Genomic DNA, 12490 nt, shown 5'->3' with positions numbered 1-12490 from the left:
AGCGCGGCAGAGCTTTCCTAATTCCATCTTTTATCTTTGTAAAGCACATTTAGCTCCCATTTTCAGTGTGAATGATTGAGGTCTGCCTTGTTTCTCTCCTAAGTGAGTGCTCTTGCTTTTAGTGAAGACCAAGGTCTTTATATACAGTAGCTCTGTAAAATAGACCTCAAACTGCCAGCACAGCTGCTTCCACCCGTGTGTATCTTTATCTACTGTAAGAAATGAAATCCCGATCACAATTCTTTTTTTTTTTATTACAGTGAAAGCATTGTAAAGAATAGCGAGGTTAAAGCATATTAATATAATATGCTTTATTATATTATATTATGAGGAAAAGTGAGGTAAAACTGTGCAAAAAATACCCAGGTAAAGTTTTGTAAGTTGTGTTTCAGGTCTTGTTGTTTCTTTGTGGTTTCAGGAGCAGGATGCCAGCCCCGCTGCGCTTGTCCTCGGAGGACGAAGCAGAGTCCTTCCTCCGAGGGGACCTGTCCCGCAGCCTGTCCCCCCACACCCCAGTGCTGGTCCTGGGCTTGTTCAACTCTAGACTGGAGCCAGGTACTGAGGAACCTGTTCAAATACAGCATCGGTAGCGTTAGACTCGTTCTTCCTGGCACTGCCTGCTCGCTGTGCCCATGGTATTTGTGTTATTCCCTTGTTTGTTTGTGTTGCAGGTCAAGCCCTGCAGTAATGGTCAGTCATGTGTTTTGTTCTCAAACTGGGTTACTGAACGGCTCCTTTCACCTACACAGTTAAACAGAATGCAGATTCGGATGATGCCTCAGTGCTGCTGCCTGAAATAATGAAGCCCAATTATGTTTTGTTTATACAGTATCTCTTCAGTGCTTTAAATTATATTAGTTGACCTTCCAGCTGGATAAATACAAAATTAAAAAAAGATCTAGACCTGGTTTTGATGTGGGTTTGTATATGCTGGAGTGCTGGTAGTTTGGGGTTATGTACTTACTGAGAATCATGTCTGGCAAAGACAACATTACATTATAACATTACGAGTTATAATTCCAAATTGCATTGCAGTTGCTACATGGAGTACCGGTGGTGTGCAGCAGACCTGGGGTCCATTCCAATGCAATCGTGCAATTCTGAATTCATTTCAATTAATGCAGTCGTGCGATTCGGAATTCATTTCAATTCCAATGCAATCGTGCGACTCAGAATTCATTTCAATTCCAGTGTAATTGTAGCTGCAGTTGAACCTTGGCACATCTGTGTCTTTGTAATTCTACCACAGCACTGACCGAGTTACTGTTACACTTCATTCTATCATTATTCTTGTATTTTAAACAATGTTTTTTAGTGGCCCTATTCGTTTGAAAAATAAAAGTTCTCTAGTCTGTGTCTGTATTTCTACCTGGGATTATTGCTTAGTTATGTAGAATAAACAGAGTAAACATGTTAACGTGGGTAGTTGTTTATGACATTTTAAAGACATTGAAAAAGACGTTTCTCATTGAATTTTAGTATTTCTAAAAGCAGTGCTATTGAGTGTTTAATACAGTAGTTTGAGTGGATTATAAAGAGAGGTTCCTCCTCACGAAGCCTCCATTTAAAACCTAAGTGAAGACTGTTTCGATGAATTAAAGGATCTTTGGGGTTCACCAAAATTCTAGCTGTTGCTGAAGAAACCAAGAAGATTGTCTAGAGCAGTTTTGTGGATATAAAACGTCATATATTCCACCACACCTCGACTCACTTCAGTGACCCCAATGCTGGTCAGGTGCCCAGCCAGGCCAGGCAGGGAGTAGTCAGGCTGGGGCTCTCCTCCACAGCACAGTAGCGTGACAGAATCAGGTGTTCAGATAAAATAACAGATAAGAAATGGATAGCAAGCGAGTCAGGATGTGTTGCAAATGCAGCTTGTTTGCTTGATCTGTCTGTGTGTTATATTAAGGGTACAGCCCTTCTATAAGGAGCGCTATTAAATAAGATGCTGTGTCTGAAGCAGTCCACTGTTTAAATAAACATGTCATCCGATCAGCAGTATGTCAGCTATTATTACTGGCTGTTATTGTGTAATGCGGTACGTACAATTACTCATTCCCCTACATCAAAGCCCGCTGGCATCGTTCCAAAACTCCAAACCAGCACCTGTTATCCAAAGCCAGTGTGTTTATTTAATTGCCTGTGGAAACAGTGAATCTGTAAAATCATTGATCCGTTAGTTACGCAATCCAGGCATTCCATCAGTGTGCTGTGCTGGTACTGACCAGACCCCGTGACCCGAGGTGTGGGTCCCAGTCTCAGATTCCAGTGGTACGGCCTGGCAGAGCTTCTCCTCATCCAGGTATATGCCGTGGAGAAATAGCTTCTTCAAACAGCTTCTCCTCATCCAGGTATATTTTGTTGAAGAATTAGCTTCTTCAAACAGCTTCTCCTCATCCAGGTATATTTTGTTGGAGAGATAGCTTCTTCAAACAGCTTCTCCTCATCCAAGTATATGCCGTGGAAAAATATGTAGTATATTTGTGTAGTATATATCTCCCCTGTTCTACTCTCACCTCCTCCCCTCCTGCCCTGATCCCCTGTCCTCTCCCTTTCTCTCCCCTCCTGCTCTGATCCCCTGTCCTTTCCCCTGATCTACTCTCCCCTTCTCTCCCCTCCTGCCCTGATCTCCTGCCCTCTCCCTTTCTCTCCCCTCCTGCCCTGATCCCCTGATCCACTGTCCTCTCCCCTTCTCTCCCCTCCTGCCCTGGTCCCTTGTCCTCTCCCCTGATCTACTCTCCCCTTCTCTCCCCTCCTGCCCTGATTCCCTGTCCTCTCCCCTGATCTTCTCTCCCCTCCTTCCCTGACCCCCTGTCCTCTCCCCTGATCTCCTCTCCTCTTGTCTTCTCTTCCAGGCTGCATGGCGTTCCTGGAGGCTTGCCTGGCCCTGAGGGGGGAGCTTGTGACTGGTATCTTCGCTGAACCGCAGGCATCCCAGTGGTACTTCACTTAATTTCCTCTTCCAATCCCAGTGATGGGAGTCTGGGTACAAATCTGAACTCCTGTAACGGTGCTGCTGTGCTTGTAGAGCTTTCTTAAGGAAGTACCAAATAACAAATTAATATAATTGCAATGATATTAGGCTAAAACTGTCAATGATTTGTTTTTATTTGTCTTTTTTTTCTCTGTATTTCTATGCAGTTGCTATAAGGATAGCAGCGGCGTATTTTGTGTTAGCTCTTCATGTTAGCTCTGCTATTCACACACTGTCTGTCTCCCTCAATAGAAGGGAAGACTATAGAGCGCATCCTCCTGCTTTCTCAATTACAGTACAGTGCATGGAACTTACTTAACATCTCAGAGCCACTGTCATGGACAGATCAGAGAGGAGCACAACTTGCTGGAAAGCGGACTGCTCTCCACTGCACATGATTTGTTGTGTTTTGCATTAGCATTCATACCTCATTTATAAGCTAAAACATTTTTCCCACGTATTAAGAAAGGGTTTAGAACTCGGAAATTTGAATGACTGGGAGCTAGCGGTGAAAATCTGCTTGGTTGCTTCCCGGAGGGGTCATATAAAAATACACGGATTATAAAATGCATTGAAATAAATCTGTTGTAATGAATGTGGGAATGCAAATCTCGGATCCTGGTAGTTACAATCTTTTCATTCTGACTCGCCATTTAGATTTCTTATGATTGTAGATCACATAGTCTTTGTCATAACAAATGTATTGCAAATGTCGTGGGTATTTTACATTTTAACAGAAAGCCTAAATTGAATTCAATCTTTAACCTAATTTGTCTAGCTTTGATAACAATCAGGCAATCCCGTCTCTGTAATCGAATTAGCCAGTATAGTGAGGGAAGTGGGGTTTAGCAGAAAGCCTACAGTAAGGTTTAAAATTAGCTTCAAGAAAACAAGAGATTTGAAACAATTTAACATCCTTATTGATTTAAATTCACTACAAGTACAAGATGCAAGCGTTTTTATTCTTAAATTGCCTGACAAGCACAGAGTAACGCAGGTAAAAAAACCCAGAAGTAAAGCGAAACTGTTTGCGATGTCTAACCAAAGTCGCAACCCGACATATAATGTAATTTATTATGTTAAAATAATGGGATTTCAGAATAAAATCTGAATGATTTAGCAAAAGTTATGCACGTTTTAAAAGTTTCCCCTTTCTAAATTATGATAATAAACTCATCAAGCAAGAGAAGGGGGGGGGGCAAGCAATCAAGGTTGGGGGCCCATTCATGCAGGAAATTAAAACGATCCCTTTGTTTGAAAAGTATAAAGCCGACTGTAACCATTAGCTCCTCGCCCCCTGATCTCTGCCCACCTGCTCTGCACCCTGATCTCTGCCCACCTGCTCTGCCCCCTGATCTCTGCCCACCTGCTCTGCCCTACCTGCTCTCTCGGATTCAAAGAAACTACAAGACTGCACCTGGAGCTCTCGGCTCTCAGTATTTATCCATTGCGCTCAAGGGCCCTGAAACACAAGGTAACAGCACACTGAAACGTGACTGCTTCCCAGGCTAGGTAACAATACTCGAAATTAATCTATGCAGGTATTGTGTGATTCCTTCTATAGTGTCAGTACAGATTAATATTTCATTGGCAAATAGTTGTTTTAAAACCTTAGTGTGGTGTGCTTAACAAAACAGAAACTGCCTTGATACGCAAAATGTCCCATGATTTTTGTAAGTGAGCCTGTGATTTCCCTGTGTTCAGGTCCCAGCGGTACACTGCCTCCCTGCCAGCGCTGATCCTCTCCAGGACCCCCGACTCTCACATCCACACCCTCCCCCTCCTGAACTCCAGCACAGAGGAGGTCATCTCCATCGTAAAGAGGGCTGCCCTGCACCCGCTTGTAAGTGTGAACTCTGCAGCTGCGTCCAAACGCTTTGCATCCCCCCTGTAGAATGAACACATTCTGCTTCGTGCAGTTGAATGAAACCTGCTGAATAACGTTACGTTAACATTGAGTTACACACCGCTTTGAAGTTTCCCCATATAACGGGAAACTGACAGAAATGTAACATTTCAAAATCTAACGTGAAATACTGTGCTACTAAAACTGTTGCGATATCATTTTGTAGTTTCTTTGATTACATGATGTTAAATAAAATATTTAAATTATGTTCATATATATATATATATATATATATATATATATATATATATATATATATATAAATTATTTTTAAATAAATGGTGTCTCCATCCTAAAATTCTAGGTGATGGTAAACTTTTTGGCCATAGCTGTACAGTAACCCTGCGCTTGCACAGTCCCGCTGACCAGAGTTCGTGGTGCTGCTTCTTTTAGGAGTGTGCAAGAAATTCAAGGTGGACTTTTCCCTTTAGGATCATTGCTGCTATTCAGCTGGCTGGGGTCTCAAGGTCCCTTAGTGCCGTATGTTCACGTGCTGCATGCTGTCAGAACCTCAGAGAACTCCCAGGGTCCCAGTCAGAGGTACTGTAGAAACAGATGTCAAAAATATGTATTTTTGTCATGCTCTATAAAGGAGTTCCTTTTTGAATTGTACAACTTAATTTTGCAGTCTTCAGCTCGACAAAAATAATTCAGGACTGAAAGGGTTGAAATAGTTTTGTGCAGTTAGTGGGAATCTTTGTACTTTCCTGTGTGAACCAGTCTCTGGTTCAGCTCCTGTCCAGGTGCTAGAAATCTATGAATCATTTCTGGCTTGTGATCACATTGGTTCCGATTTTAAATAGACATTTGTTACGTGGCGTCCCTCGTTTTTCTAATGTGTTTATTCTTCGTGGCGGATCAGTATGTCATCTCTCTCCACATTATCGGATTTAACAATCTCAGTTCCCCAGCCCCAGCCCCACCCCTGCTGGCTAGAACGCTAGAAAATGACTAAAGAAATCGTAATGACAATATAATAAAATGTGTAAGTAAATAACTGGAAAGCAGCCTGTGCATTTGGTAAATGAAAATCCCAAAGAAAGGATTGATGACTGAACAATGTGCCAGCGCGTAGCTAATGGGCCGAGACGGCAGGAAATGCAGCAGCTTCACTTAGCTAAGCTACAATGTTGACTCTTGATTGAGTGGCAAGACAAACAATCTGGCTGGAGGCAGCAGATCCGGTCTGGAGAGGGGCGTTGTTTTCTCCTTTACCCCAAAGCATGCAGCTGTGAAGCTGAGATGTTGATCAGCTTTTCGTGGTGGGTTTCTTTGTGTCTCTCATGGTTGGTATTTCTGGTTTTTGTGTCCAAAAAAATCAGCAACAACCTCAAACACTGTCGCTGTCTGCAAGGGAGTGAATTGTTTTTTATTTTTAAAGCAACTTCTTCATGTTTTAGAACCAATGTAAAAACCATTGAGGATCTCCCAGGATTGTTTTGAAGCATTGGAATTCTCTTGTGTGTGTGTTTAAATATATTACTACATTATCCATCTGCCTTTCCCTATCTCACACATGCTGGAAGTGATGGTGAAACTCCCTCATTTAAAGTGGTCTCTGAATATCCAAATGCGCAGTCTTCTTTTCTAATATTTCATTCATCATATAGGACTGACAAGTCAGGGACTTTTTAAAAGGGGCCACGTTCCCCAGAAACGCGAGTGACTTCTGCTTCCCGCAGAGTGCGCCCGCACAAGAGATTCTCCCATCACGAGAGCTGGTGTGCTGTAGTGCATGTGTTGCTGGTTACTGGCTGAAGAGATCAGATTCTCTGCCTAGGCTGTGAAAACTCCACAGTCCAGTTGGAACCTTTTTGTTTTGGTTTATTCTGGAAAATCAGAATCGAACTGGGTGACAGATAACACTCTTTTGGCAGTTCTGAACCTTATCTTTTTTGTTTGATTTCTGGTTCCTCTTCTGTAGTTCAGAAGAGGGCTGGTTTTGAGCTCCCCTGAAGAAAACATATCCTCCTTTTACTGTGTCCAGGGGTGTCCAGGATAATAGACTTCTAAAAAACAGCACAGATTTTAAACCCACTCTTTAAATTGTCCCTGTGGGCAGCTTTCTTCTTGATAGAGCAGACCCAAGGACCTCTGAGTGATATTTCCCAAAACCAGCCCACAAATTCACAAGCTGTCTGCCTGCTAAGAAACTATTTAGTGGACAGATGTCTTTAATTGGAAAGTTGGAAAACTGCGGTATTGTGAAAGAAGGAAAGAACACTATAAGATGATTAACCAAGTGTGGAGAAACTTTGACAATGTTGCAGAAGTTGAAATGGAGGATTGGGTTCACAGGGGAGTGAATCTTTCTGATGTCTTGATCAGAAACACATGGCATCCCAGAAACGAATCCCCAGGAGAGCCATACTTTATTTACTACATATTTATAAATCAAGCAAGAAGCCGCAGCACCACAGATTTCTCCCGAGCCACAGACCATGATTAGAGTCAGAATGCAAGCAACCAACATGCATGCAATATTGTCAATCCTTCTCACTGCGTGCCAGGTGAATTTGGGCATAAGGAGTTAAAAGCATAGAGAAATACAACGGTAAAGTTCTTAAACTACAGATACAGCACTGCTTGGATGCAGGAAGCAGGTGGTGCACTTATGTTTGGTTGTTTATAATGATTTCTCCAGGCTGGAATGTGTAGATGAAGATCTGTTGATGAGATTCCCTCCCACTCCCCTCCACAAACTCACACAGTGTTGGCCTTTGCATCTTCCATCTTCTTTAGCATCTTATTGACAAATACATTAAAATGGGCATTGATTTTCATGTTGGCCTATTGGTTTAGTTTAGTGCTCTGCTGTGCTGAGTGGTGTTATTTTCTGTACTACTAGACTGCTGTGCGATCCTCCGTTATCTTTCCTCCAAGTTTAATATGTTGTGTAGGGTGTCTTAACTGTGCTTTGCAGTTACAGGGATGGAAATAAGACGCCCATTGCATAGCAGTCTGATCCAGTCCTGGTTTTACTATGCGTTTAATAAGACACACCTGAGCTTGTTACCTATACCCTGTGGCTAATCCATTTTTGAGTAGCCGTTATAAGCAGGTTTTTTTAATAGGATGCGATTTTAAAAGTTGTTCCCCTCAACGCAGAGGCTCCTCTCTCACTGCTTCGTTCCCCGTCCATGAAAGCTGACACGGCTGTTATGCGTTTGCATTGATGGCTTCACTGCTATGGTTGTTAATTGTATAGCTGCTTGTCTAATTTTGAGTACAATGGTTTGAATATTTTTTTTTTCTTTTCTACTGAATCCTGCTGACGTCCCTGCGTAATCTCAGCCTGGTGTTTATTTATATCTTATCTTAAATGACAGGATCTCTCAGTTAGGGAAGTGTAAATGCAAACAAGGGACGGGACTACACTGTAATGTGTTGTTGCTGTACCAGCGTGGGTGTGTTTCTTATTCTGCCTTGTCTAGAGCAGTCAGGCTTTTGTGTGCCCTGCTGAATACATGAAAGTGACCTTTGAGTTCATCAAGTGTTTCTTATGCATCTTTCAAGGTTGGCTGGCGTCTGTGTACAGGAGGTGCCTGGTGACTGTTGCCATGAGCCAGTGCCCCATTGTCTCTGCAGTACATAGCAACACAGGGGCTATCTTTCTTTGTACTGTACTGATTTTACAGCAGGAAATGTTGATAAGGACCTGTCTGCATCAGTGGAGTTCTATTGACCTGACTCGCTGGCCCCAGTTTACAGAAATGCAAGCAAGCAAACAAACATGTTGACTAATGACTTCATCGTCCTTCTGTTTGAGACATTATCTCGTCTCCCGAGTAGCGCATGTATATTTCAGGGATTCGTTTTGGTCTCATGCTGTGAAAGGGACATGGGATAGTGACATGCAATCCTTTTTGTTTTGTTTAATATTCACAGAGGAAAGGCAAGGAATGCTGGCCAGCCCTGTTCAGCACGTCCATCCCCTTCAGGGGCCCAGGGGCCACACTGGGGTCTAGGCACTCGAAACAAAAAAAACAAAAAAAATGTGGACTGAAGGCATTTAGTGTCAGGAAAGATGCACTTTGTACCACAAGGTGGCAGTGTCTGCAAGTAAGACAGAGTGGCTTGTATTACTAAGTCTATCCTGCTGCCATTCTGTCACCCTGCAGTAAAGGCACTGCTTTGCTTTGGTTAGTCAGAGGGAACAGTTGAATGCAGCTTTATCTTGATCGCAGACTGCTTGCTTTCTGGGACCTGTGAGAGAGGCAGACTGAACTCCCCACACTAACATTTTTAACTCAGACAGAAAATGTGATCTCTCTTAAAGATTTCTAAAGGATTTGTAAATATTGTTGGCCCAGTCTTAAAGGGAATGTTATATTCAACCCAGCAATTTAAACCTTTTCAGTTGCCCTTGTTGAAGTGTAATAAAATATATTGAAAGCATGGTAAAGCACAGGTAAGCACTGTAAATAAATAAACTTTATAGGGTGGAGACGATGTTTCTGAAATGTATCTTTATAGGGTGCAGACGATGTTTCTGAAATGTATCTTTATAGGGTGGAGACGATGTTTCTGAAATGTATCTTTATAGGGTGCAGACGATGTTTCTGAAATGTATCTTTATAGGGTGGAGACGATGTTTCTGAAATGTATCTTTATAGGGTGCAGACGATGTTTCTGAAATGTATCTTTATAGGGTGCAGACGATGTTTCTGATAATGCGTTTTTTTGTCGTTCCCTCCCCCGACAGCCGGAGCTGACGGTGTTAAACCTGCCCTCCTATCTGGAGCTGGGCCGGCCGCTACTCATCCTGTTTGTGGACAGGGACGACAGTGAGAGCGTCCATGCGAGACAGGAGCTGAGCACACTGCAGGACAGAGGACAGCTGGACCACTACCTGCCCTGCTGGATACACCTGTGAGTCTCCCCTCAGACACAAAATGAGAGACACACACACAGACACAGAGCTGTGAGTCCCCTCAGACACAAAATGAGAGACACAGACACAGGCACACACACACACACACACACAGGCACAGAGCTGTGAGTCTCCCCTCAGACATGGAATGAGACACACACACACACACACAGGCACAGAGCTGTGAGTCTCCCCTCAGACATAGAATGAGACACACACACACACACACACACACACACACACACACACAGGCTCAGAGGCACATATCCTGTTTTGTTGCTGTGTTAGTGGTTTCTTTGGATACAGTCGTCTCGTTTTTTTTTATTTGTTTTTTGTTTTTTTGCATACAAGCCGTCACAGATACTCTCTTTTTTATCATAAGAAATCAGGTGTCATCTCCACCACACAGCAAGACTTTGACACTAAATGTAGCCTTGAGAATGAGGAAATACACCAGTTTACAATATTACACCAAACCGCATCTTTTTAAAAACACAAGCACTAGGGTTGGAGCAATAATTGCTAATATCATTAATCAGAATATATATATATTTTTTTTTTTTGCAGCGATAATTTTATTGCGCTGAAAAATGATTCTCGATCATCATAATTGTCGTCCGTGACCCAATGAAGCAGTAATCAGCACTGAAGTGTCTGCGTGAGGCGTGAAACGTGCCCCGTGTGAGCACTGCGTACATTGGGAAGTGGAGCACTGATTTTAAACAGTGTGCTTTTAACTATACGGCATGCTTTCATTTTGATAAGAATTTGCACACTGGCAAAGCATGACTGGTTTTCTAACCTAAAAACACAAATATTGTTTGTAAAATAAAATGAAATAAACCGCTAGCTCACTATAAAATTACTGTAGAAAAGTGGAACTTTTGACTATTAAACATTCGTAATTAGAATTTAATTGCAAAAAAAAATAACAAAACAAGCAAAAGCAGACCCACATGGCACGCGTGTAATATAGCCTGCTTCTTGTATTGTAAACTACAGTAAAGACACGAGTACTGTAAGTTACTGCAGCCTGTGCACCGCATGGGGAGAATAAGCGGGTGCTGAGAACCCTTGTATAGATCTCTGTTCCCACGGCTATTCTAAAAAAGGGTAGCTGCATAAATAGAAGAGAGTTCGCTTTTAATGAAAGGATAGGCAGCTCATTTTATTAAACTGTCTGCATACAAGCAGCCATGTGAAACTCAGCATGTTCCTAATAGTGTTTATTTTATTTATTTTTTTAACCTTGTTTGATTCTCTTAATGGCAGATTCGGCACACAAGTGAAAAAAAAAAAGAAAAAGCTTCCAGGTAACCTTAGCAATTTAGTTTCTTTATATTAATACATTTGGTGGCACTTTCTTTTATGAAAGTAAACGTTCTTGAATTAACATACATGTTTCAATAAGATATATGTATTTTAAAGGAAAACTGCATCATTTATTAATATACAAATTACAATAGGTGTATTTTTATTTGTTCTGGGCACCCTCCAGAAATTTAAAAACTCTGCACCTATGCTGTCTAGTTTTTTATCTTCTAAACTCGTGACGCAGACTGGCGGCTGTCATGCTGCTCAAGTAGAAATTTGATAAATTACAAGAATTTTTAATATTTTATTTATTCAGCCGATAGTCCTGATTCTCGTGATAATTTACAGACGGTAATCGAGAGCTGAAAATGTGGTTATCGTCCAACCCTACTTTGCACCTGCCTGTCGAGAAGCTCTTGTAAACAAATAGAAATAAATAAACCCTGACGCGGCACGACAGCTTGTTCCCCCACACCCCCACGTTGGCTTTTAAAAGCTACTTGACAGGAACCCTGACTCATCCAGAACTGATAAAGGGCTGTTCTGTGCAGCACATGCTCAGTTTCAGCTGAACGCTGTCTCCTGAATGCAGAGCTGTGCAGTGCAAAACGAGCTTCTGGATTTGCTGCTGTAGATCTCAATGCTGATAACCCTTCCGGTACGAGCTTGTTAGGTATTTGATCTTTTAAAAGAGGACGTGGGTCGTCTTTTAGCTCTTTCAATTTGTGGTTTGATTTGCCTGGGTTTTATTTTTGCAGGGGTAGGAGTGCTGTGGCGTCACTGGGTTTCAGTAAAAGCTCAGAGTCTGTGTGCGATAAACCACCACTGTACTTTTAATTTGACACAGTTACTTTGAAGAAGCATGTGGAAACTGCGTCAGGGATAGGGATAGGGAACTAACCTGGGAAGGATATGTTTTCAATACCTAATTATTGCCCTTGCATGGCTTTATCAATTATTTAAAATGATCAGATTTTAGTTGCTAGAAAGAGCGATTGCAACATCGAAAACAATCTAGCCTCCCTCAGCTCTTACTTAAAGTGAACATACCCCTAGCTTGCAAAGTACAAAACGAACAGGAATAACAGCACATGCATCTGTGCATGTCCACTGCTCCGAACAGTGCAGAGCGGTGTGTCTATTAAGCACGTGTGTGTAATCAACGTCTGGCACTTCAGTAATGATCACACGCCATCTTCACACATGAATGGTGCACATCTGGGACCCCCTTGTCTTATTATTATTATTATTTATTTCTTAGCAGACGCCCTTATCCAGGGCGACTTACAATCGTAGGCAAAAACATTTCAAGCGTTACAATACAAGTAATACAATAAGAGCAAGAAATACAATAACTTTTGTTCAAGTAAAGTACAAGTTTGACAAACCACAATTCAATAATACAGCAGGTAATAGTGATAGT

General features: G+C 42.0%; 1 protein-coding gene across 2 annotated transcripts in view; it reads left to right on the top strand.

The window, feature by feature from the left end:
• LOC117414052 (thioredoxin domain-containing protein 16-like) overlaps window positions 1-12490 on the top strand; it is a 38353-nt gene that overhangs the window by 12875 nt on the left and 12988 nt on the right. For both annotated transcript variants that reach the window (XM_058990560.1, XM_058990561.1), the window contains exons 15-18: window positions 419-555; window positions 2856-2940; window positions 4679-4817; window positions 9586-9752. In XM_058990560.1, coding sequence (XP_058846543.1) covers window positions 419-555; window positions 2856-2940; window positions 4679-4817; window positions 9586-9752 — 528 coding nt within the window. The remainder of the gene's footprint in view (window positions 1-418; window positions 556-2855; window positions 2941-4678; window positions 4818-9585; window positions 9753-12490) is intronic.

This window comes from Acipenser ruthenus, chromosome 18 (genome assembly GCF_902713425.1).
Source record: "Acipenser ruthenus chromosome 18, fAciRut3.2 maternal haplotype, whole genome shotgun sequence".
Classification (NCBI taxonomy): Eukaryota; Metazoa; Chordata; class Actinopteri; order Acipenseriformes; family Acipenseridae; genus Acipenser; species Acipenser ruthenus.
The sequence above is the reverse complement of the archived record's forward strand: the minus strand, read 5'-3'. Positions and strand labels throughout refer to the sequence as shown.